This window comes from Pan troglodytes, chromosome 20 (genome assembly GCF_028858775.2).
Source record: "Pan troglodytes isolate AG18354 chromosome 20, NHGRI_mPanTro3-v2.0_pri, whole genome shotgun sequence".
Lineage (NCBI taxonomy): Eukaryota > Metazoa > Chordata > Mammalia > Primates > Hominidae > Pan > Pan troglodytes.
The window spans coordinates 49,859,748-49,887,216 of record NC_072418.2 but is presented as its reverse complement, the minus strand read 5'-3'; the positions used below and the strand labels follow the sequence as shown (position 1 = coordinate 49,887,216).

At 44.6% G+C, this 27,469-nt stretch overlaps 1 protein-coding gene across 7 annotated transcripts in view; it reads right to left on the bottom strand.

Moving 5' to 3' along the window:
• Nucleotides 1-27,469, bottom strand: part of ARHGAP35 (Rho GTPase activating protein 35) — a 139,851-nt gene that overhangs the window by 44,500 nt on the left and 67,882 nt on the right. For all 7 annotated transcript variants that reach the window (XR_010153909.1, XR_010153906.1, XR_001711861.4 and 4 more), the window contains exon 3: nt 19,268-19,412. Coding sequence is in view for 2 of the 7 variants with exons in the window: in XM_016936303.4 (XP_016791792.1) it covers nt 19,268-19,412 (145 nt within the window). In the remaining 5 variants the exon portion in view is untranslated. The remainder of the gene's footprint in view (nt 1-19,267; nt 19,413-27,469) is intronic.

The window sequence follows — 27,469 nt, the reverse complement described above, 5'->3', positions numbered from 1 at the left end:
TTACAGTCTGAGCAGCCCTCAACCAAAATAGTTGGGACCAGAAGTGTTTCAGAATTTGGAATATTTGCATATAAGTAATGAGGTATCTTGAGGATGCGGTTGGGTGTGGTTGCTCACGCCTGTAATCCCAGCACTTTGGGAGGCCGAGGCAGGAGAATTGCTTGAACATGGGAGGTGGAGGTTGCAATGAGCTGAGACTGTGCCATTGCACTCCAGCCTGGGTGATAGAGTGAGACTCCCTCTCCAAAAAAAAAAAAAAAAAAAAGATATCTTGGGGATGGGACCCAAACCTAAACACAAAATTTACTTATGTTTCACATATACCTTATACACACAGCATAGAAGGTAATTTCAGAAATTTTTTTTTTGAGACAGGGTCTTGCTCTATCACCCAGGTTGCAGTGCAATGGTGCAATCTCAGCTTACTGTGGCCTCTGCCTCCCAGGCTCAAGCGATTCTCTCACCTTAGCCTCCCAAGTAGCTGGGACTACAGGTGCACGCCACCACACGTGGCTAATTTTTGTATTTTTAGTAGAGATGGCGTTTCTCCATCTTGCCCATGCTGGTCTCAAACTCCTGGGCTCAAGTGATCTGCCCGCACTGGTCTCTCTAAGTGTTGAGATTATAGGCATGAGCCACTGTGCCCTGGCCTCGTGCATGAAACAAAGTTTTGACTGTGACCACATGGGGTCAGGTGGGGAATCATGTTGGTGCTGAAAAATGTTCAGATTTGGGGCATTTTGGATTTCAGATTAGGGATGCGTGACCTGCATTTACCCTGTCTTGTTATATGATGGTCATACATGGGTGTAGTATGCAGGCTCATTTTTACTTAAAAAATACTTTCAAGAGGAAAAATTTGACAATCATACAGCAATTACCATTTTTTAAAAAGGAAATCATTTTTTTCTTAAATGGTTTAAAGGGTTGCCCTGTAATCTAGCTTGTGTTATTTAAATGCTGAGTAAGTCCTTCCCTTCAAAGATCACTCTGATGATAAAGCATAAAGCTTCCTGCCACAAATACAGGAAGTATGAAATACTGCACTCCAGCCCGGGTGATGGAAAGAAACTCTGTCACAAAACAAAACAAAAAACATCGTATGAAATTACCTTCATGCTATGTGAATAAGGTATATATGAAACATAAATGAATTTTGTGAGGCTAAGATTAGGAAGATACTGTTGGTCTGACATAACTGCTGCCAAGAAGGCTGCTGAAAGGCTGGCTGTGTGGGGGCAATGGCGACTCCTCTCAGGCTCTGTCTGTCACGGAGAGGGTGACATGAAATAATGCTTATCAATGTTAGCTATCCTCATCATTATTGTTATTCAAACAGCTACTACCACATCCTTGCCATCTGATTATGTTCATCTCTGCCCATTTAAAAGTTTTCCAAACTAGATGAACTTATCATTAATACCTATACTTAATATAATGCCCCACTATCCCTCCCCCGCTAGGAGTTGTATCACATGGACAGGGGCGGCTTAGAATTAAGGACTGTTACATTGAGTTCTGCTCAGGCTGGGTCTTTTGCCTTCTTCTTCTTCACCTAGTGTTAGTGATATTGAAACGACAATAATAAATACACAACCTACTTTTTCAAGTCAGACCCTGCCAGAACTATGCCTAAGACTATCCAAGGCTCAGAAGAATTTTGAATTTACCCAGATTCAGGGTCCTTCACTGGCTTCATGGGTTACGGAGAAGTAAGTGCTCTCCACAGATAGCCCAGCCCCAGGAAGTGAAACACCTCATTATTGATTAAGCCCAAACGGCTCCTGACAGCCGTAACAGAAGAAAAGGTTTTCTGTTGTGGCTTTTAAAACAAAAAACAGATCACAGAACAGAAACACTGATTGTAGTTTCAATTATCAGGAGCTTTGGACTACGTACTAGAAAGGTCTTGTTTCAACCAAATTGCAGCTTACATGAAAAGATAAATTGTGTGAGTTTGTTCGTTTTTTAAAAACTGTTGGGAGGCTACGAATTTAAATAGCCAAAGGATGCCAGCCAAGAGTGAAAGAACGCAAACTGGGGTGAAATCACAAGGCCTTGCACCATCTTTGTTTGAAAAAGTGGGATTCAGTTGTCTGATACCCAGTCAGCTTACATTTCAAACAGTAAACCACCTGGGAGCTGGGCACTACACAAAGGCGTGAGCTCATCTCTTCAGACCATGGCTCTCAAGTGGCATTTGTCCACGTCTTCGTCCACCTGTCTCAGCCCTTCTGACTTTCAGTTGCCTCAATTCCCATTTCTGCTGACCCAATTGCTGTGTTCTGGTCATGTGGACACAAAGATCCCTGATGGAGGACTCTGGAGAGCCAGGTCCCATGGGGACACATGAATCAGGAAAGAAGGGGCCCCTGCCTTAAGGCTCTCAGGTGTTCTGATGCCTGAGTCGGTCACCTTGCCATCTGTCTTAGCTGCTTGGGCTGCCATAACAAAATACCACAGACTGGGTGGCTTCAACAATAGCTCTCTTTTTCTCATGGTTCTGAGGGCTGGGAAGTCCAAGATCGAGGGGCCAGCCTATTTGGTTTCTGGCAGGGCCCTCCTGCTGGCTTACATACAGACAGCTGCCTTCTCGTGTCCTCACATGGCAGAGGGAGGAGAGCAAGCTCCCTCCTGTCTCTTCTTCTAAGGAGTGACAGACAGAAACAGTATCCCTAACACAAGGGGACAGGTACTATAATCGAGGCATGTCTAGAGTGTGAAGGCTTCGGAAAGGATGGGAATGTGTTAGATGGGAGAGGAAACAACATATTAGGCAGCAGGAACAGTGTTTAACAACGACGCAGAGGCACGACACCGTGTGAAGGTGATAAGGAGTCCAGTGTGAAGGAAGATGGGCTTGGAAAGACAGGGTTGGATGGGAAGTGACCCGTCTGCTTACTGTGCTGAATTCTTCCAGCTGGGCTCCAACCTGGGCTGTCCCCACACTGGAGTGTGCTACTCTACCCTTTCAAGTATGAAGGAGGGGTTTGGTTGAACCCATGCCGGCAATATGGGGGACTGGGTATACATCCAGAGAAAGGAATAGCAGAATGGAGAAAGATTTGCAGAAAGGCAGCTAGAACAAGAACACACAAGTCCTCAAGGGCGAGGACTGTTCTCCACAGAGCAGCCAGTTATTTTATTAAGCAAAGGCCAAGTCCTGTCCCTCCACTCCAAACCCCTCAATGGCTTCTTACCTCACTCAGAGTAAAAACCAAGCTCTTTCCCAGGAATGTCCTGGCCTCTGGACGTTTGCACTTGCTGTTCTCTCTGTCTGAAAGGTTCTTCCCCAGGAAATGGCATGGTTCCCTCCCCCATTTCCTTCAGGACCTTCTCAAAAGCCACTCTTCCCCAGCCCTCCTTATCTAAAATGTTAATGTTCACCCCGGACATTTCATACCCCACCTTTCCTGCTTCATTTTTTTCCTTCCCGAACACTAATCACTAAGGTTCTTTACATTTCACTTCTTATTATCTGTCTCCCCCCGGGTTATAACGTATGCCACACGAGGGTGAGGATTTTGTCTGTCTGGTCCAATGCTGTATCACCAGCATCTTAAACAGTGCATGGCACATAGTATAAGATGCTCAATATATACTTGCTGAATATGCGAAAAAAGGAGTGTCTTCACAGTCCTCCGGCTCTCTGGAGCCAGGCAGAGAAATAAATGCACAAAGGACCACTTAAAGAGTGATGTAGGGCCAGGCATGGTGGCTCATGCCTGTAATCCCAGCACTCTGGGATCACTCAAGGTGGGCAGATCACTCAAGGCCATGAGTTCAAGACCAGCCTGGGCAACACGGTGAATCCCCATCTCTAGAAAAAATACAAAAACTGCTGGGCGTGGTGGCACACACCTGTGGTCCCAGCTACTCTGGAGGCTGAATTAGGAGGATCACCTGAGACCCAGGAGGTCGAGGCTGCACGCTGCGAGCTGAGATCGCACCACTGCACTCCAACCTGGGCAACAGAGGGAGACCCTGTCTCAAACAAAACAAAACACAACACAACAAAACAAAAACAACCCTCATAGTCCTAATAAGGTGGGCATTATTATTAGCTGCATTTTGCAGAGGAAGAACAGAGGCTCAGCAATGTGAAAGAGTTTAGCCAAGGTAAGTGGCAGAGCTGGGATTTTTGTTTGTTTCGTTTTAGATAGTTTTCTTGTTAAGCACGTGGAAATACTTTGCACATTTGAGAATTACTGACTTCTTAAATGCTCTTTTGGAGAAACAGCGAATCATTCATGTAATATAAACACAATTACAGATTATTTTGCAGGAACTTTTTTAGTTATGGGGCTTACTTTTCATAAGATAAATAATAGTTCCTGCTTTCAAATCATTTTGACAATTTATTTGGAGGATCATAAATTTAAATTGAACAGCACAATTAATGTAATAAATGACACAATCATTCAGAACTTTGAGTATTCATAGTTTTAATATTCTATTCTAAAAATAATGTATTTTTAAAAATGGATACATAATTATACCTATTTACAGGATACATGTGATATTTTGATACAAGGATACAATGTGTAATGATCAAATCAGGATGATTAGGATATCCATCACCTCAAATATATATCGTTTCTTTGTGTTGGCAACATTTCACATCTTGCAGCTATTTTGAAATATACAATAAATTACTGTTAACTATAGGCATCCTACTGGGCTATCAAACACTAGAACTTATTCCTTCTAACTGTATTTTTATATCCATTTAAGCATCCTCTCTTAATCCCCCATCCCCCTTCAGTTGGGATTTTAAACCAATTGTACCAATTCCAAAGTCCATGCTCTGACCCGCCTTGCTATGACATGAGGAATGCAGAAGGGAGAACGAGTCACGTGGGCTACTCTCCCTGGGGAGACACCCATACTGGGTCTTGAAGACCAGGAGCCTCTGCATGGGGGACTTGGCAAATGAAGGGGATGGCCAGCACAGGGGCCTGCCTAGAGTGGAAGATGCATCTTAGATCATTTCAATAATAACACCAACAACAGTAGCAAATTGACTACTTACAACCTGCCAGGTACTGTTATGAGGTCTCTAACATACTGAATCATCTCATGACTCAAAGTACCATCATTATCCCCATTTTATGGTCAAGGAAACTAACAATGGAGAAGTTAAATATTTGCTTGTAAGCAGCAGAGCTGGGATTTGATTCCAGACAGTTTGGCTCCAAGTTTGTCCTGTACATACTATACACTAGCAAGAAAAAAAAAGGCCATCAAAACACACATGGCACAACCATGCACATGCGCAGTCCCCAAGGGCATGCCTCAAAAGTACTCGGTTTCTCTGGGCACGTCCCACAGTTCCTTTCGGTACAGCTGCATTCTGTACTTTCCCCATCCCCGCCCCCTGTCCTGGATGTATTTGTTGTGAGGCTGTCTCCCAAAGGCCTGTGATCTAATGGCAAGCATTTTCCCCTGAAGACGCTAGCATCAATTAGTGGTGAAATTTAAATCTGCCACGCAGAAAGCACTCTACTCATTTACCCAGGCAAATGAGCTGCATCGGGGGAAGGTCACAGCCTAAGTATTCTGGCAAAGGCCGTTTGATAGAGGGCTTCCATTTGCAGCTGAGGAGCTGAGGGTAACCTCTGACCTGCAAATGATGGAGACAAACTGGTCCACAGCTGCCGGGCTCCACATTCGCCCTGTAAAGGGACTGGGGTAAGAGCCTCATTTCTTGACTTGCTCCCTTTCCTCTCCTCACAAACTACCCACAAGGCTGAACCTTTCATTTTGGAGTCTTGGTGAAGACTTGTCTCACTGCTAGGTGTTCTTGTTGACACCTACTTCTCTGTGCCACAAATGGCCAGCATTTCATCAGAGAGCACTGTCCTATGATGGCCCGGCAGGTAAAAACCATGGGGTCATCAAGATGTGTGCAAACCACAGACTCAATGCAAAACCACAGAGAGAGCCACAGCGAGGTAATGGAGGGCCAGCCAGGCCTCAGTAGATGGCAACGATCCAGCTGGGGCAAGAATGTGGTGACAGCTTTGGGGAACCCACACTCACCCTGCCAGAATCACTCCTTCAGCCCCGAAGATACAAAAACACACCACCACAAGCTCAGTAACACAGAGAGATCCCCTGACTGCCTCTGCCATCAGCCTCAGAGATTATTACCCCTTCAGGGGGACTGATACGTGCTTGGAGACATCATTTAAATCATTGTGTCCAACATGCTAAACTGAATTATTCAAAACTGCCTCCCTTCTAGGTATACACACCAATGTAAGTGCACACATATGTACACCAAAATTCATGTACAGGAATGTTCACAGCAGCACTATTCATAACTGCCCCAAACTGGAAAGTACCCAAATGTCCAGGAAAAGTGGAAGAAAGAAAGAAATTGTGGAATATTCACATGATGAAAGTCTACATAGCAATGAGAACGAACCATTTACAATCATACACAACCATGGATGAATTTACGGATTTAATCATGTAGCTGAATCTCATAATGTTAAGTGAAAGAAGCCAGGTACAAAAATGTGCATTTGGTATGATTCCATTTTTAAAATACAAAAGCAGGCAAAAGTATTCCATACCATTGGATGCCAGGATACTGGTTATCCTTGTTGAGGGATGAAATGACGAGGGGCCTTTGGGGGTGGCCGTCTTCTGTTTTCCTGACCTATGCAACCAGTGCCCAGATGGGTGTGCTTTTCTTAGTGTGTGTTATACTTCAAGGAGAAGTTTTAAAAACTGCCTACAGACACTGCCCAGTCTCATCCATTACTGTTTTGGGGAAATGTCCCATTGGGATTTCCACACCACGGCAGGTCAGTGACAGGAGCTACCAAAATAATGGCTAACGTTGATCGAATGATCACTATGTGCCAGGCACTACTCCAAGAACATTACAAACAGGATTTAATTGTCAAAAACTCCCTTTGAAAGAGTTGTTATTTTAATTCCTAATTTGAAGGAACAGAAAAATGAGGCTTAGAAAGTTTAGGCGTCTTGCCTATGGTTGGCCAGCTACTCCTGCCTGGCAAAGGTGGGGTGTCAGCTGTGACTCCAAGTTTCATGGGTTTCACATCTGACTAGGCTAGTGGAAAACGAGTTCACGGTACAAATGGAGAAGTCACATGAGACCCCTTTTTTGTTGAGTTCAGGCCACTTGTTTTATAAATGTATCATATTCTGGGTTTGTCTGATTGCTTCTCCCTGATAAAATTCAGGTGAAATATTTTTGGCCAGGAGGCACAACACAATGTCGGGTTCATCCAGTAGAGATGCTGAGTGTAACTACTTTGGTAAGGTGGCAATACCCAGATCTTTGCATTATAAAGGTGTGGTCCCCCTTTGTAACTAGTAGTTAATGCGCTAGATGATATTTTGAAATTATATAAACAGCAAGTTTCTTCAAAACTGTTCCCCAATGACTTCTTTTTTGTTTTGTTTTTAAAAATCAACTTTATTGAGGTATAATTTATATACAGTAAACTGTATCCATTTAAAGTATACCATCTGATAATTTTTTTTTTTTTTTTGAGACGCAGTCTTTCTCTGTTGCCCAGGCTGGAGTGCAGTGGCACGATCTTGGCTGGCTACAAGCTCCGCCTCCCAGGTTCACGCCATTCTTCTACCTCAGCCTCCCGAGTAGCTGGGACTACAAGCGCCCGCCACCACTCCTGGCTAATTTTTTGTATTTTTAGTAAGGACGGGGTTTCACTGTGTTAGCCAGGATGGTCTTGATCTCCTGACCTTGTGATCCACCTGCTTTGGCCTCCCAAAGTTTTGGGATTACAGGCGTGAGCCACCGCGCCTGGCCCGATAATTTTGAAATATGTAATACATGAGTGAAATGATCACAATTAAAATATGGAATACTTCCACCACCCACAAAAGTTTTCTATTGTCTCTTTGCAATTGATTCTTCTTGCCATCCCAGCTTCCAGGCCACCACTGGTTGGCTTCACATTAGTAGGTTAGTGTGCATTTTCCAGAACTTTCTAGAAAGGGAACCGCAGTTCATGGTCTTGTGTGTCTGGCTTCCATCACTCTCAGAAGCATAATTTTGAGATCCCACTGTTGTTACACACAGCGTACTTATTCCCTTCAATGAATGAGAAGTATTCCATCAGATGGATGGACCTACTGGTCTATTCACCTGGTGGTGGACATCTGGGTGGCTCCTAGTTTGGGGCTGTCATGAACAAAGCTGCTAGAAACAGCTGAGTACAAGTCTTAGTGTGAACGTATGTTTTCATTTTTCTTGGGCAAATACCTAGAAGTGGGATGGTAAGTGTATGTTTAGCTTTTTTTCCTTGCATGTAAGATAATGTGTCAGAACAAGGTTTGAAAGAGGCACTTCTCACACATGAGCATGAAAACCCAATGTGATATGATACATAGGTTTTTGTCTACAGTTCTTGTTTCCTAACTCCCACAGCCCTTGTTATAGTTTTTTGTTATAATGTTGGGTGTGTTAGGCCCCAAGGGCAGGTATCGGGAAACACAATCTCTCTCCTGTCCTCCTTTCACCTGCCACAAGGCAGGACTCTAATCTTCCCCCACCTTCCAACTGTGAGTCTTAAGACCCTCCCCTGCGAGGGTCTCACCCTATACCCTGGGGGAAGGAATGCTGATGTCATAAAGCTTCCATAAAACCCGAGAGGACAGGGTTCAGAGAGCTTCCAGATAACTGAACACTGGAGGTTCCTGGTGCCCAGGGAGGGCATGGAAGCTGCACGACCTTCCCCTGTACCTCGCCCTACCCACATCTCTTCATCTGTATCCCATGTAATATTCTTTATAATAAACCAGTAAATATAAGCAAGTGTTTCCCTAAGTTCTGTGAACTGCTCCAGAAATTAACTGAACCCAAAGAGGGGGTCATGGGAACCCCAACTTGAAGCCGGTCAGTCAGAAGTTCCAGAGGCCTGCACTTGCAACTGGTGTCTGGGGATGTGGAGGGCAGTCTTGGGGGCTGAGCCCCCAACCTGCAGGATCTGACACTATCTCTAGGTAGACGGTTTTGGAATTGAACCGGAGGACACCCAGCTGGTGTCTGGTGCCTGGTGTGTGGGGAAAGCACCCCACACATTTGGTCACATAAGTCTTCTGTGTTGGTGATTGTTGTGGTGGTGCGAGGCTAGAGGAAAAATGGGGTTGGAGTTTTTCCCTGTACACCCCATCATCACACTTATGAACTATAAAAGGATCTATTTAACTTTTTAATAAACTGCCAAAGAGTTTTCCAAAGTGACTCTGCCCTTTTATACTCCCTTCGGCAATGTGAGGATTTTAATTGCTCCATATCCTCACCAACACTGGGTCCTGTGTGTTATTTTATTCCCCAATAATTTTAAAATCCAATAACATTCCTTGTCTGAAGAACTATGCATTCATGTGATTATATCTATCTCCCCCACGCCCAGACACATGGGGGCTATCTGAGTTCAAAACAGTGCCTAGCATATAGTAGGTGCTTAATTAATATAAAGTCAATAAATACTCATTTAATGAACAAGATCTGCCATCCACCCCCACAAAAAAGATGGTAAGTGAATTAAGCTTAAAGCTATTAAAGAGTTATCTGGAAGTTTGTCTTCCTACAACCACGTGATCCTCTCTCTGGGATTTCCCCACTCAACCAGGGACAAGAGGTCAAAGTTGACCTGATTATGTGTCCATCAAGGAAGTGCCCCTGGAAGGCAAATAAAGAAGGCACCATTTACATTACAGTCTCCTAAGTGCAGGCAATGATACCCCAAGGTGGGGCTCTGCAGACCCTCCAGCAAAGAGCTTTTGAAAATAAATGTGAAGCTGGGCTTAGGAGCTCATGCCTGCAACCCCAGAGACTAGAGAGGCTGAGAAGGGAGGATCGCTTGAGGTCAGGAGTTAGAGACCAGCCTGGGCAACACAGCAAGACCCCATCTCAAACACACACACACACACAACAAAAACAAAAACAAAACAAAACAAAACAAAAAAACCAAGCCAGGCAGGGTGGCATACTTCTGTAGTCCCAGCTACTTGGGAGGCTGAGGCGGGAGGATCGCTTGAACCCAGGAGTTCGAGGCTGCAGTGAGCTGTGATTGCACCACTGCACTGCAGCCTGGGTGACAGGGTAACCCCATTTCTGAAAAAAAGTAAAAAATAAGAAAAAGAAAATAAATGTGAACTTCAGCTAAATTACTATGACAGGTAGGTGCTGCCCTGAGAGGCAGAGCCTGGGTTCTGTCACTGGATTTTATGCAGGACTCCTCTCAAGGTTTTATATACAGGGAAGGGAATATCAATGCTGCCACCTTTTTTCCAGCCAGACTAACCCTGAACTTTACTGACACTGAGGTCCTCCCCACAGTGACAGAGGACTGATATGTACCCTGACCCCTCCCAAGGGCTAGCTTCCTACCACACCCATGTTCTTAGAGCAAAACATCTCTTATGGGATCATATATGACGGAGTGCCCAGAGCCAGGCCTAGGCCATATCAACGCTCAAGAAACATGTATGGAACAGAAAGCGGGGTGAGGGAACGCGAGGGAAAACCACTTTGGGCATTATTACTTTCAACACCTGCCAGGCCTTCCTTGACTTCAGACAGCTTTTCATTCCAGAGGGACTAACTGAAAGTCAGCTGCACTAACAAAACTGTGTCCTGGCAGTTATTTATACAGAATAGTTTGAATACATCATAATTCAAGAGAGAAGATGGGTGCCTTCCGCCCCAGTAAAACTGCTTCTCCCTAGGCACAATTCCTCTTCTCGGCCCCTACAGCACTGGCTAGAGATGTGGAGGGTTGGTCATCTCAGTAAGCAAACCAATTAAGAAAGGACTGGGGCCAGGGAAATCATTTCCTCACTGTTGCCATGCCTCCTCTCACACTGCCAAAAGCAGAGGTTAAAAATCACAGAAACAGGGAACGAAGTCTGGCCTCACATATTATTCAAAGAAAGCATGCGTAGAGAATGCTATTTCTAGTTAAATAGCAAGTGAGGCTGAGGAGAGGCTGGGGACCCGGGGAACACACACAGCAAAGCCAAGGCAAGTGGGGCACTAGGATTCTGTCTCCAGAACGCTGAGACCGTCCCGGGTGGGCAGGTGTGACGACACTTGGAAGCTGCCTCAGGGGGTTCCTATGCTGTCAGATTTCTTGAATCCTAGGAAGGCTTGACTCAAATTTGGCCCTGAGAACCAGGATTTAAAACCTCAGTCTTGTGACCATCATGAGCTATCAAGAGTGTACTTTACCCTGAGAAATTATTCTCAGGAGGATTGTGAGCCAGCTCTAAAAGTAACCTCTTGCCCCATTCCAGAGAGGTACACTGAATTGAATAATTCTACTTCCTGCTGTGCATCAGAGAGCTCAGATGAGCTTGGCCAATGTTCTCTGTCATTAGGAGCCACACTGCTGCAGAAGGGAGCAGTGACTCCATTGCCTCAACCAATTTTCCACAAAGATGAAAACTGGAGGAAAAAAAGCATTCAAGCTAGAAATAGAAAGTTAGTCTGACTCTTAAGCTCCCCCTCAACCCCGCCTCCTTCCCACTCTCAGTGGCGGTCCCAGAGCAGCTGTGGCAGTGACATGCCCTCATCCAGCCTTTCCATGTAACCGGAGCTGAGAGAGTGAAAGTCGAATATCCTATTAGCACAGCAAGCACAGAGGGTGTCCGGGGCTGGGCTGGCCTAAAAGCATCTGCAGATCAATCTGAAAGCTGTTCTACTCTCTGGTCATTTCTTGACCATGTTCTGATTTTCAGAAGTATGAACAAGGGTAAATGAACTGGTCAGAAAGCTCAGGAAAGAAGACAGGTGCAAATCAGAACCAATTTCCCTCACAATGTAGGAGCTAACCTGAGAAGGGAAAATATCGGGGAGGAGTCTCAACACAGCGCCCTGCTTATAAACATCAGGAGCAGTAAATTGAGGTAAGAAAGTGATGATCCTTTTTCTTGTGATCTGTGTTTAGAAGGATTTGGCACTTTACTCACAAACTAAGGGGCTGGGAGATGCCAGTCACAGGAAACTGCCACGTGCCACCTCTGCAAACAAGGCTTCTCTTCCCACACTTCCAGAGACCCTCCTCTCATACCAGCTCTTGCATCCTCTCCTCACATCAAAAACCAAAATCCAATTGGCCTGGAGGTGGAATTCAGAAGTGACGCCCAAGATATCATGTTCTGCTAAAACAGACAATGAGCTGCGGAACAGCACAGAGATGATCTCATACTCAGACTTTTCAATGTTTTGGGGGACTAGCATTAGCAGGAAGCATAATCTGTACATTAATGAGATGACTTCTGGAGACTGGGATTATAAAGAATTTTTACTTTCTGTCCTACATATCTATAATGATTAATTTGTTTTACAGTGAGCAAGTATATTACTTTTTTTTTTTTTTTTTTTTTTTCTGAGACAGGGTCTTACTCTGTCGCCCATGCTGGAGTGCAGTGGCATGATCTCAGCTTACTGTAACCTCAACCTTCTGGGCTCAAGCGATCCTCCTACCTCAGCCTCTGAGTAGCTGGGACTACAGGCATGGACCATCATGTATGGCTAATTTTTGTATTTTTGGTAGAGACAAGATTTTACCATGTTGCCAGGGTTGGTCTTAAACTAATGGGCTTGAATGCTACTCCTGCCTTGCTGTCTCAAAGTGCTGGGATTACAGGCATGAGCCATCATGCCTGGCCATCTATTACTTTTGTAATCAGATAAAAAATATTTTTAGAGTGATGGGATAGTTCAAGTCCCGATTTATCAATGGCTATGCCACCCTCCTCCCCACGGCAAGGTTTTGGTCTCGCTCATCTTCTCCACTCCCGCTGGCCATGCTCTGGCTGTGCAGACAGGTGAGTGGGCAGCATCAAAGGCCCTGCGGCATAAATTTCTTTCCTATCCTCATCTTAGCAGTGCAAACTCCCAAGCTCTGCCTTCACAAGTGATGATGCAATGTTTTATTTTCCAGGACAAGCCTTAAAGTGCCAAGGTACATGAAATGGACACAAAAACAGGGACACAAAGACTTCTGACTTTGGACTGCTTTGACCAGGCCTGGCAAACAAGTTTCATTGGGAATGTCATCTCTAATCAGCTAGGACCCCCTGCCTGGAATACTACATGGAAACTGTGTGGTCATATGGCCATTCCAACCATGAGCAAGAGAGAGAGATGGGGTGAGAGGGCAGGTGGCAGCACCAGCTTTCCCTAAGCAAAGTGCAAGCCCACTATCTGTCAGTCAAAGTTGGGGAAAACACTAGCCCACAATTCATTCAATTATTCAATACAACCCTATGGAGCCCGTAAGCCCAATTCATACGTGTGCCCTGTCCAGAAAGGGAGGCAGCAGTCCCGCGTCCACCACCTGCAGGGTGCTCAACCCCCTGCTCAGTCAGAGGCCACACTCGGTCCTGGAAGGCAGCCGAGGATGCTGAAGAGGTCCAAAGAGCACATTACATGAAGAGGACATTCTGCAAGACAACTGACTAGGCTTTTCAAAAAAGGTCATCATTGGCTGAGTGTGGTGGAGCATGCCTGTAGCACTCAGGAAGAAAAGGAGGAAGGATCACTTGAGCCTAGGAGTTAGAGGCTGCCGTGAGCTACGACTGCACCATTGTACTCCAGCCTCAGTGACAGAGTGAGACTGTGTCTCTTTAAAAAAAAAAAAAAAATCACATTATTAAAACAAGCCAGAGGACTGTTCTGGACGGCAAGGGCCTAAAGAGGCAAAGCCAAGTGCAGTGTGACTATTGATTGAATCCTAGTACAAAAAGCTCAGCTATAACATATAGTTTTACGTCAAATGAATAAATTTTAAAATGAACTGTATGTAAAATGATACTACTGAATTAATGGTAATTTTTTCTTTTCCTTTTTTTTTTTTTTTTTTTTTGAGACAGGATCTTGCTCGTTGCCCAGGCTGGATTGCAGTGGTGCGATCAGAGCTCAGTGCAGCCTTGGAACTCCTGGGCTCAAACAATCCTCCTGCCTCAGCCTCCCAAATAGCTGGGATCACAGGTGCACACCACTATGCCTGGCATGCATGCATGCTTTATTTATTTATTTATTTGGAGACAGAGTCTTACTTTGTCGCCCAGGCTGGAGTGCAGTGGTGCGATCTCGGCTCACTGCAACCTCCGCCTCGTGGGTTCAAGTAATTCTCCCACCTCAGCCTCCCGAATAGCTGGGATTACAGGCATGTACCACCAAGCCCAGCTAATTTTTGTATTTTTAGTAGAGATGGATGGGGTTTTGCCATGTTGGTCAGGCTGGTCTGGATCTCCTGACATCAAGTGATCACCCACCTCGGCCTCCCAAAGTGCTGGGATTACAGGTGTGAGCCACTGCACCCGGCCTCTTCTGCCTCATCTAAGAGGGCTATGTTAAAAAAATGTTGAAAGCTAGCTTACCTCATACTCTGAATTATGTGAAAATAAATATATGTGTATATGCAGAGAAATAAGACTACAAGAAACATCTCAAATCATTAACGGTGGTTTTCACTAAGTAGCAGATCACGAATCTTTGAGTTCCTCTTCACAGTTCTTGCCATTTGTCCAATTTCTACAATGAACTTGCTTTAATTTTATAAAAGGGAGAAAAAGTTTTCTTAGGAAATAAGGGTACACAAAGACATCCCTCCAATGCACACTAAGGTCACAGATACCAGGTTTAATTTTTCTTCTGAAATTCCATAAAAGTACAAACTAATGCCAACAAGGGGAAATATATGGTCATTTTTTTCTTGAAGAAAGACGAAAATGGAATTAAGGTGTTCCAGATTGAAAACCACTCATTCAATCTATCTATCTTTTTTTTTTAAAGAGACAGGGTCTCTGGCTGGGTGCAGTGGCTCATGCTTATAATCCCAGCACTTTGGGAGGCCAAGGTGGGAGGATGGCTTAAGGCCAGGTGTTTGAGACCTGCCTGGGCAACATAGTGAGACTTTGTCTCCACAAAAAATACAAAAATTAGCCAGACATGGTGGCACGTGGCTGTAGTCCCAGTTACTCAAGAGGCTTGAGGCCAGAAAGGTGAGGCTGCAAGTGAGCTATGACTGCACCACTGCACTCCAGACTGGGCAACAGAGCGAGACCCTGTCTCTTTCTCTCTCTCTTTTGTTTTTTAAGAGACAGGGTCTCGCTCTGTTGCCCAGGCTGGAGTGCAGTGGTATGATCACAGCTCACTTGCAGCCTTGAACCTTTGGCCTCAAGCAATTCTCCCACCTCGGCCTCCAGGGTAGCTGGGACCACAGATGCGTGCCACCATGCCTGGCTAATTTACAATAATCAATTAATGTATATGCTGTATCGGGCTCTAGGGAGACAAGGAGAACAGAGAATCCTGTTTTCAGGAAGGTGAAATGTGGCTGAGAAGAACTACCAGGGAGGTTAAATTCAAAGTGCTATTAGGAGTAGGAGTCTCTTGAAGAATAAGGATAAGTTCCACAGGCAAAAAGGAATGGGGGACAAATTTTAAACCACACAAGGGGAATGCCCTAAGGCAAAGAAATACTAAGAAATTCTGCTTGGTTCACATCCTTCTGATAAATCGCATTCTTGTAGAACAATTTTAAAATTAATACTTGAAGCAGCATAAAACAGAAAGAAAGGGGTGAAAGAAGGGAGTGGGAGAGGGAAAAAAAAGGAGGGTGGGAAGGAGGGCAGGGGACAACGGCATAGTAACAGTCTTGCTGTTCCTGAGTCCGGGAAGGAGGATTATGAGTGCGACCTGCATCTGGTAGGCAACAAAGAAGCAAGGATGGGTTTTCAGCAGATAAAATGTCATACCCATAGACTGGACTGAGAAGGTGGGTGATGGTGGGCAGCAGAGATGAAGTGGAGGGGACAGAGCAAAGGCATTGCTGCCCTGTGGTATCTGCCAGAAGTGCAAACCCAGAACCTGATCATGATGAAATATCCAAAAAACGAAAACAAAGCCAAGGCCAGGCACAGCGGCTCACGCCTGTAATGCCAGCACTTTGGGAGGTCGAGGCGTGTGGATAGCTTGAGCTCAGGAGTTTGAGACCAGCCTGGGCAACACAGAAACCCCATCTCTACCAAAAATACAAAAAATTAAAAAAAAAAAAAAAAGGGAAAACAAAGCTAAGCTGAGGAACACCCTACAAAATAACTGATTGGTGATTTTATTTTTTTGGTTTTTTGGTTTTTGAGACGGAGTCTAGCTCTGTCGCCAGGCTGGAGTGCAGTGGCGTGATCTCGGCTCATTCCAACCACTGCCTTCTGGGTTCAAACGATTCTCCTGCCTCAGCTTCCCGAGTAGCTGGGACTACAGGTGCGTGCCACCATGCCCAGCTAATTTTTTTTTTTTTTTTTTTGAGACACAGTTTTGCTCTTGTTGGCCAGGCTGGAGTGCAATGGTGCGATCTTGGCTCACCGCAACCTCCGCCTCCCAGGTTCAAGCGATTCTCCTGCTTCAGCCTCCCGACTAGCTAGGATTACAGGCATGCACCACCAAGCCTGGCTAATTTTGTATTTTTAGTAGAGACTGGGTTTCTCCATGTTGGTCAGGCTGGTATCGAATTCCTGATCTTCCGCCTCAGCCTCTCAAAGTACTGGAATTACAAGCGTGAGCCACCGCCCCGGCCTAATTTTTTGTATTTTTAGTAGAGACGGGGTTTCACCATGTTGGCCAGGATGGTCTCGATCTCTTGACCTCATGATCTGCCTGCCTCGGCCTCCCAAAGTGCTGGGACTACAGTCGTGAGCCACTGTGCTGGGCCAGATTTGACCACTAAATGTAACGTGTGGTCCAGGATAAGGTCCTGGACCAAAACAGTGTTTTGTCTGTTGCTATAAAGGAAGGTAGTGGGAAAACTGATGAAATGAGAATGTCTATAGATTAGATTACAGACAGATTAGTACTAGATCAATGTTGATTTCCTAATTTTGATAAATGCACAGTGGTTCTATAAGAGAATGTTTTTGGGAAATACCCACTGAAGTATTTAAAAGTAAAGGTGCAGGCCGGGCATGGTGGCTCACGCCTGTAATCCCAGCACTTTGGGAGGCCAAGGCGGGTGGATCGCTTGAGGTCAGGAGTTTGAGACGAGCCTGGCCAACATGGTGAAACTCCATCTCTACTAAAAATACAAAAAAAATTAGCCAGGTGTGGTGGTGCATGCCTGTAATCCTAGCTACTCAGGAGCCTGAGGTGGGAGGATTGCTTGAACCCAGGAGGCAGAGGTTGCAGTGAGTCTAGATCGTGCCACTGCACTCCAGCCTGGGTGACAGAGTGAGACTCCGTCTAAAAAAATTAAATAATAAATAAATAAATAAATAAATAAATAAATGTAAAGGTGCATATCACACCTGCAACTTTCAAACATTTTACAGAGACAGATAAAGGAAGAAATTAATATAAAACGAGTGTCAAAAAGATGGACACTGAAGCCAGGCATGGTAGCTCACGCCTGTAATCCCAGGACTTTAGGAGGCCAAGGTAGGAGGATCATTTGAAGCTAGGATTGTGAGACTAGCCTGGGCAATAAGTGAGACCCCTGTGTCTACAGCAGGAAAAAAAAAAGATGGACAATGAGAAACCGCTTTGGGTACAGAATGGACTAAACAAAGCTATAGATCTGTAATGATTATGCCAAGTGCTTATTACTGAGATTCAAGCCTGGGGTGAATTATTTCTCTGGTTTCCACAGAAAACCTAGGAAATAAATACAAAGTCTTTGGTGGGCTCCAACTTAAAAACTATCTTCAGGACAGGCGCGGTGGCTCATGCCTGTAATCCCAGCACTTTGGCAGGCTGAGGTGGGCGGATCACGAGGTCAGGAGTTTGAGACAGCCTGACCAATGTGGTGAAACCCTATCTCTATTAAAAATACAAAAATTAGCCGGGCATGGTGGTGTGCACCTGTAATCCCAGCTACTCAGGAGGCTGAGGCAGGAGAATCACTTGAACCTGGGAGGCAGAGGTTGCAGTGAGCCAAGATCATGCCACTGCACTCCAGCTTGGCAACAGAGAGAGACTCCATCTCAAAAAAAAAAAAAAAAATGCTATCTTTGGCTGGGCACCGTGACTCACACCTGTAATCCCAGCACTTTGGGAGGCCGAGGCGGGCAGATCACCTGAGGTCAGGAGTTCAAGAACAGCCTGGCCAACATGGCAAAAACCCGTCTCTACTAAAAATACAAAAATTAGTTGGGCGTCGTGGCGGGCGCCTGTAATCCCAGCTACTCAGAAGCTGAAGCAGGAGAATCGCTTGAACCTGGGAGGCGGAGGTTGCAGTGAGCTGAGATTGTGTCACTGCACTCCAGCCTGGGCAACAGAGTGAGACTCTATTTCAAAAAATAAAAATAAAAATAAAAATAAAATAATAAATAAAGCCATCTTCCCTGCTTTACAACATCCTAAGTAAATATGAACACTGTCACTCAGCTTCACACGATGCTGCTGAAATTATCAGCAGAGCCTAGTAGGCTGTCCACACCACACAATACTTAATACCACTGTAGATAATATCAGAGTTAGAAAGAACAGATTGGAAGGCTGTAATCCCTACCTTAGTTTCAAATTAGTTTAAGCCTGTGTTCCTGAGCCCAACTCCGAATGCTCAAGAACCCACCTTAGTGAAACTGGAAGGCCAAAGGGACACATGAGAGCTCAAATGAATAAAGCAAATGGTTTCAACACAAGTAAAACTTAATTATTTCAAGAACAATGCAAAAAAATTTCCCAAGACAGTCTACCTTTGTGATAGCATCAAGTTGTCAGAGGAGCGGCATAACCAGAAGATATCCCAAACATCCTAATCATTTTCTTACCTCAGAAAAAAATCCTATCAATACATGGGTCTCAGGCATCCGAACAATGCTGAGGGCTGTATTAATTTTACTAAACCAAAATGTATTATGTATCCACTATAGTACTGAGGACACAATGATAGCACAACCCTCAAGGAGTTCACAGATCTGCAGGGAACACAGGCGGGCAGGCAACTGACAGAGTGCTGATGCTCTGGTGGGTGAGGTAGCACAGAGAAAGCGCCCAAGCAGCCACAGCTGCCACCTTGAGCACAGAACAGCTCCTTCGTAGGCCAAGGCCTAATAAATGCCCAACGACAGCCTCAAAACTGCACACAAATGGAGAATCCACACATCTGACAGCTGTCGGGACTGCTCAGCTCCTTCTCCAAGAGCATCTCACAATCAACAACAACTGATTCCAGAATCTCCAGATGGCTTGACCCTCCAGTAAGCATCCTGTAGACAGTGAAAGTTATAAACTGCTATGAGGTAATACTCTTACCTGTGGCTTCAATGTACTCAATACATCTTTCAATAAAAATGGGGATCGGCTTCTCTGGAGTCACGACAGTTGTTAAGGGCACCCCAAAATAGTTACTCTCCCAGGTTGCCTTTGTGATGGATGGCCGGGGTTTGGGCTTTGGTTTCTGTCCAGGAAAGAGAAAGGGAAGCACAAAAACAAAGTGAGTATCAACATGTAACTTAAACATCAGTAAGGCTTCCAGAAGGGAAGCAGTGGTATAAAAACTGCTAGAAAGAATGTCAAGAAGTGGCTGGATGCGGTGACTCATGCCTGTATTCCCAGCACTTTGGGAGGCCGAGGCGGGTGGATCACCTCAGGTCAGGAGTTTGAGACCAGCTTGGCCAACATGGTGAAACCGTGTCTCTACTAAAAACACAAAAATTAGCCAGGCGTAGTGGTGGGCGCCTGTAATCCCAGCTACTTGGGAGGCTGAGGCAGGAGAATTGCTTGAACCCAGGAGGTGGAGATTGAGGTGAGCCGAGATTGCGCCACTGTATTCCAGCCTGGATGACAGAGTAAGACTCAAAAAAAAAAAAAAAAAAAAAAAGATTTCAAGAAGGATTAAAAAGATTCGCTTGGCTCATCTCACTACTTTTAATTTTCTATCTTCTGGCCTCTGAATACCACACAGGATGCCAGAAAGTCACACCTTGAGTATGAGACCACATTATTAGAACAAAGATGTTTATAAGAAGCAGTCCATGTTTATGTAATAAAATAACAATACGATGATTATCTACATCCTCTACCAGGGATGCACTGGAGTAAACAGGAAGTTTTCCAAACACCCTACAAGGATAATAGATGTTACATACTCAAAGATAGCTAAAATCTTTAAAAAAAATGAAATGGAAAACAGATTATTTCCTCTTTCTAGAAAAGAGAGCAGGCATTCTGCTAGGGCTGATAGACCCAAATGAGAATGTCCTTTGATACATTAGCTTGGGGTTAATTCTCAGTTGCATCCACATTAGGAAAAGGTAAAGTCGACTAATCAAACAAGACAAATAAAGTATTTTTTTTGTCTATTTTTCCCTAGTCACCTTCTTCAAGAAGTACTAGCAGCAGCAGTAGCAGCAGCAACAGCAACCACTTGAGAACTCACTATGCACAGACTAAGTTCCAAATATTATTATTATTATTATAATTTTCAGACAGGGTCTCCCTGTGTTGCTCAGGCTGGAGTACAGTGGCACAACCACAGCTCACTGCAGCCTGGACCTCCTGGGCTCAAGCGATCTTCCTACCTCAGCATCCCAAGGCTGGGACCACAGGCATGTACCCAGGCTAATTTTTAAATTTTCTGTAGAGATGAGGGTCTCACTATGTTGCCCAGCCTGCCAAATATTATTTCTTTTAAACCTGATGACACTCAATCTTACCAAGGAAAAAATCTCTCACATGCCTAAATGACACAACTACTAAGTGACTGCTTGGATTCAAATCCAGGAAGGTTTGTCTCCAAAGCCTATGCTCATTAACATGATTAATACTGAGATACTCTGCCTCAAAAGTATTCAATCTTTTTATTTTGAACCTTAAATGGAGAAAAAATTACTCTAAACAAATGATAAATTTCCTAAAGCCAAAGAAATACACTTGAAATTTTGGCCTTTTGTTAAAATATCTACTAAAAAAGAAAAGTAACCAAATAGGATCAAGGTAAATTAGACCCAGGTGTATCTCCAGCAATCCAGTTTCATTTTCCAGTTGATGAAACCAATTTAGAAAAGCAGATTTACTCAGAAATGTGCACAGCCCATAAACCTAAAGTATTTAGGGATTTTACATAAAATCCACGGAAGGAAACAACGAACCGCCAGGCCACAGGCCACCTATTCCCTCTCCTTCTCCTGCCCATCTTCGTTCCTACCAGTACCCCTTTATATAAGAAAAAAATCACTTCCTGTTTAGTCTGAGATTCGTTGAGAACTTCCTGTGCAAACAAATAGCAAGAAAAAAAAAGAACAGATCAGAATATAATGTACACAAGGAAAGAGCAAGATCATTCCATTTCTGGGCTGCTGGGTGAGATTACTTCAAATGACAAACCAAAGGCAATGAGAATCCAATCTTCATTCAGCCTGCTACCTGACTCAATATGGAGAATGCTATAATGTGAATGGATTCTGGGGTCTCAGGGAAGAACCATGCACTCCATAAAGCCTGTCCCCACTCACTGTGAGATACCTGCTCCTCATAAAGTAGTGGCATAGCCTCCTAGGTTCGGGGGAATGGCTGCTGCTTGCTCCCCTTATAGACTGAAGCAAACAGGCTCTGACTTCAGACTTTTTTTACCAAAGAAGTAAGGAAATGCCAATTAACGATGTATGATATACATTTACAGGAAATAATTTAACGAGTCTATACTGTGTCTCTAGCATCTTCTACTTATATGAAGTATAACATAAAGAATTTAAGGCTGGGCATGGTGGCTAATGCCTGTAATCCTAGCACTATGGGAGGCTGAGGTGGGCAAATTGCTTGAGCTCAGGAGTTCAAGACCAGCCTGGGCAACATGGTGAAACCCCATCTCTACAAAAAATACAAAAACAATTAGCTGGGCATGGTAGCGCACACCTATAGTCCCAGCTACCTGGGAAGCTGAGGTGGGAGGATCGCCTGAGCCCAGGAGGTCGAGGCTGTAGTGAGCTGAGATCGTGCCACTGCACTCCAGCCTGGGTGACAAAGTGAGACCCCGTCTCAAAATAATAAATAAGAGGGCTGGCCGGGTATGGTGGCTCACGCCTGTAATCCCAGCACTTTGGGACGGCGAGGCGGGCGGATCACCTGAGATCAGGAGTTCGAGACCAGCCTGGCCAACATGGTGAAACCCTGTCTCTACAAAAATACAAAAATTAGCCGGGCATGATGGCAAGTGCCTGTAATCCCAGCTACTCAGGAGGCTGAGGTGGGAGAATCACTTGAACCCAGGAGGTAGAGGTTGCAGTGAGCCGAGATTGTGCCATTGCACTCCAGCCTGGGCGACAGAGCAAGACTGTGTCTCCGGGAGGAGGGGCGGGGTGGGGAAGAGGGGCTGAGTGCCTCTGTTTCACACATTGTTGCAACCAGATAACAATGATTCAAACAATGCTCTCCCCACTTAAAATGTTTCCTATTTTTTTTTATTTAAAGTTTAAAAGGTTAAAAGTCGAAAAGTTTTACATTTGGAGTTTAAAAGGTTAGCTATACAATCTGAATAACCAAAGAGCATCTGTACTTAAATCACATTCATCCATCTTCTATCATTGAAGTTTTTAACAATCTCAAATCCTACAGAATATGCCTGTCGAAACTAACAGCACTGTTCAATAAAACAGGCTTCCAAATAAACCGCTGTGAAGGAACAGAAATGGAAGCTGCAAAGAAGCTATTCCTAATCACCTTAAAGCCTCCTTCTAACCATGGTTCTAGGAAACAGACAACAAATTTCAATCTTACATTCCCCCACCCTCTTAATACTAGGAACAAGATGATGCTGGTGTGTTCTAACAATCTAACTTAGCCAGGAAATTTAGCCTTCATCAATTGAGTAGTTTCTGTGTACCAGAACCTAGCATAAGTTCTTTTTTAGATAGGGTCTTGCTCTGTCATCCAGACTGCGGTGCAGTGGCGCAGTCATAGCTCCCTACAACCACAGCTTCCTGGGCTCAAGGGACCCTCCTGCCTCGGACTCCCAAAGTGCTGGGATTACAGGCATGAGCCACCGCACCCAGCCAGCATAAATTCTTTACAAGCACTCCAGATTCAAAATATTTGTGGGTGTGGGTATTAAAAACTCCATTTGATAGAGGCCAACTCCTAGAAAAAGTAACTTGACAAAGTCAGGTCTGTATGACTGCGAAACCTGTGCTTTTAACCACCACAGCTTATAATCTAGTGAAAATTCTTGAGATGGAGAGAATAAATAAATGGATGACTGAGTAAGTGAATAAAAGCACACTAGCTGGGCTTGGTGGCTCATGCCTGTAATTCCAGCACTTTGGGAGGCTGAGGCTGGCGGATCACTTGAGGCCAGAGTTTGAGACCAGCCTGGCCAACGTGGTGAAACCCCATCTCTACAAAAAATATTACAAAAAAATTATCTGGGTGTGGTGATGCATGCCTGTAGTCCCAGCAACTCGAGAGGCTGCAGTGGGAGGATTGCTTGAGCTGGGGAGCTGAAGGCTGCAGTGAGTCAAAATTGTGCCACTGCACTCCAGCCTGGGTGATAGCAGGAGACCCTGTCTCAAAAAAAAAAAAAAAAAAAAAAAAAGAAGGCACACTGATCACTGATTATCTGGAGGACTTCCAAAGGTTTCTAAAGGTAATAAAGATCCACTCATATAAAATACCAGGGAACTTTAAATTGGCAAAGAGAATAATGGGGCACTCTGATAGCTATTTTCAAATAGCTATAGAGCTACCTATTGACTATAGAGCAGGCTTCTTTTACATGGCTCCAAAGGGTCACATTGGGAGCGATAAGAGAGACGGAAGGCTAACTGAGACAACTGCTCCTATCTCTTTCACCTCAAAGAGCCCAAGATTTAGTTCAATCCTTCCATTTACAACAGTGGATGTGGAGGGTAAGCTTTTGCAGTAGCATCACCCCACCTCCTTGCTGAGTGACGTGGATTCAATCTCACTCCCTATTTTTTAAGACAAACTCTGGTTTACAGAATTTCAGAATACCTCCTTGAGATAACTGAAGGCTCTCTAGGGTGTCACAAAATTGGAACTCTTGCAAAATGAATTCTAAACCTTCCTAGTAAGAAAATCAGGGTTTGGGGTGCATGCCAAGAGCTGGGCCAGACTGCTGATAGAAACAACACTTCAGGCATCTGAAGGGTTACTGGGCATATTTCTCATGGAAATGCCATTCTCCTGAGTGGCCTGCCAGATATCTCATGCCCCCAGTCAGACGTGTGTCACTCTTCAGGGAGTTATTGGGTGCACTTTCAGCAATAGGTCCTTGAAAAGGAGAAAGTAACAACACCCAACATCCATCTTCTTCCGGAGGCACTTACCTATTAGCAGGCTGAACTGAAAAAAGCATCTAGCCAGAGGAATTCAATCCCTGAGAACAATCTCCACATGTGTGCCTCTAAGTTTATTTATTTATTTTTACTGAAATGGAGTCTTACTCTGTCACCCAAGCTGGAGTGCCGTAGCGCAATCTTGGCTCACTACAACCTCCGCCTCCTCAGTTCAAGCCATTCTCCTGCCTCAGCCTCCTGAGTAGCTGGGATTATAGGCATGAGCCACCATGCCCAGCAAGTTTTTGTATTTTTAGTAAAGATGGGATTTCACCATGTTGGCCAGGCTGTTCTTGAACTCATGACTTCCAGTGATCCACCTGCCTTGGCCTCCCAAAGTGCTGGGATTACAGGTGTGAGCCACCGTGCCCGGCCGCCTCTAAGTTTAGAGTCCAACTGGGTCAAAAATGGAATAGAGATTCCCTAGGAGTGGCTGGGCATGGTGGTAGCTGCTCTGCACAATTATTCAAAACTTCACGACCACTCTGCAAGGTAAGGGTTATTTAGACCCATTTTACAGTTGAGAAAACAGAGACTCATGGAGATTCACAGCCAGCACTTAGTGTACGGTGATCTTTGAACGCCAAAGCCCCATGCTCTTTCCCCTGCATGGTCTATCTCCTCCACGAAGAAATGCCACTGCCATACACAAAGGACTGGGCCAGCCTGAAACACCTTCACCTTGGCCTTTTAGATTGATTTTTAAAAAATGAACAACATAGTCCATTGCTTTGTACCTCATAGTTTGCTTAAAAACACACCTGATTTTTGGTCTTGATATTAATCATGGCAAAGTTTATAAATAATAGTTTATGCGCGTGGTGCACTGGGGAGAAATGGTGCCTGGAAACTACCTCTGGTCTCTCGGCTTTTCAGACACAGGGCATAAAGAGGAAACTCCCGACTGTGGCAGAGTAGGAAGCTGCATCTGTCACTGCCTCTGCTCCCCACTCGGCTGTAAGCCCAGTCCACAGACCCTGTCCAAGTCCACTGGGGCAAGAAAAAGAGTAGAATGGAAGCCAAGGGATAGGTAAGAGCCAAAAGAAGGGCCTTCTATCAGCTGGGAAGATGGTTGGGTTCCAGGGCCTGACGTGCAGTGGGCACTCAATATATTTGCTGAACAAAAACAGTTTCCAATAATGTACTGGGCCAATGTTCCTTTCTATTTTCTCAAATTTAGCTGAGACGCAGACTATCTCTGTGGTAGAGATTCTCATTTCTGCTTACACTGTGCTGCTCACACTAGTGTGTGAGGAGGTGAGGCTCAGAAGGCCTTGTTCATACTTTGGCAGTACTATATCATAAGCCTTTTAAAAACCGCCAGATGAAGTCCTAATTCCCTCTGTAGGTACTGAATGAGGTACAGTTATTTACGTACACATACAACAAATATTCTACTAGGCTAAGTTCCTAGAAGGCAAGAGTCTTGGTTTGTTTTTTTTAATGAATTTATGAATCACCCCAAGGCCACATAACAAACTGGCAGCAGAGCTAATACTAGGACCAAAGTTGTCTCCCGCCCTCAATGAACTTCCAATCTATTTGGTAACAGAAGACATATCCACAATAAACAAAGCTCATCTAGGTACCACATGAGCAAGTACCAGCTATGCAACAATGGAAAAAGGTAAGAATATTCTATCTTCTGTGGGAACAGCAGGGAGGGCTACTTACTGACCCTACGCTGTCAACTTCAAATATTCTCTTTTGGTCTCCATAAACAACCTTATAAATGTAAAGTTACTTATCTAGATTTCAGAGTCAGAAAATATGTTCACTAGAGTTGTACCATCTAGTATAGCCGTTTAAACCTTTTAAATGCTTGGTAACACATCTAATAAAGGAAATAAAAAATGGAACCCAGCCTGTTGGATTCACTGCCTTTTTTTGTCTTTTTTTTTTTTTTTCAAAGTGCCTGGACACCAGCCCTAGTGATTTTGATTTAATTGGACTGGAAGCAGGTGGGGTGGTGGGGAACCAGGCATCGGAACTGGGTTTTCTAGTTGGTTTTTTGAGACAGCGTCTCACTGTGTTGCCCAGGCTGGAGTGCAATGGTGTAATCATGGCTCACTGCAGCCTCGACCTCCCTGGGCTCAGGTGATTCTCCCATCTCAGCCTCCCAACTAGCTGGGACTACAGGTGTGTGCCACCACGCCCAGATAATATTTTGTAGAGACGGAGTTTTGCCATGTTGCCCAAGCTAGTTTCAAACTCCTGGGCTCAAGCAATCTGCCAAACTCGGCCTCCCAAAGCATTGGGATTACAAGTGTGAGCCACCATGTCTGGCCTTTTTAAAAAACAGTTAACACTAGCCAGGTGCAGTGACTCATGCCTGTAATCCCAACACTTTGGGAAGCCCAGATGGGAGGACTGCTTAAGGCCAAGAGTTTTGAGACCAGCCTAGAAACATAGTGAGACCCCAACTTTTTTTTATTTTTATTTTTATTTTTATTTTTGAGATGGAGTTTCGCTCTTGTTGCCCAGGCTGGAGTGCAATGGTGCGATCTCGGTTCACTGCAAACTCCACCTCCTGGGTTCAAGTGATTCTTCTGCCTCAGCCTCCTGAGTAGCTGGGATTAACATATATGTGCCACCAAGCCCGGCTAATTTTGTACTTTTAGTAAAGAGGGGGTTTCTCCATGTTTGTCAGGCTGGTCTTGAACTCCCGACCTCAAGTGATCTGCCCACCTCGGCCTCCCAAAGTGCTGGGATTACAGGTGTGAGCCACTGTGCCCGGCGTTTATGTTTTATGTAAAAAAAAAAAAAAAAAAAAAAAAAAGAGTAACAGGTAACACCATATACGGAATGTAGTCTGGAACATGGACAGTGCCATCTGAATGAGGATGAGAGTGAAATCAATACACAGAGCCCCAGAGGGCCACACCCATGGCTTGCCAAGTTGTGTGGTGGCATCGTATGGACTAACTGTAACTGGTAGAGTCTTAGAAAATCGGAAAGATTCGATAAGTGGCATTACTACAGCTGTTCCCTAAACCACTTTCTTGCATTCAGTATTCAACATCGTGCCTTTCTGATTGGCAATTATTCTCTTCTATTTCCAAAAGAGTTCCAAAAGGACCTTTTTAATTAAGTTATTTGCTTATGCTCCAAATGTATTCTTGGTTAACCGGTGCTCCCCCTTCTGGGCTCTGAAAAATTCCAT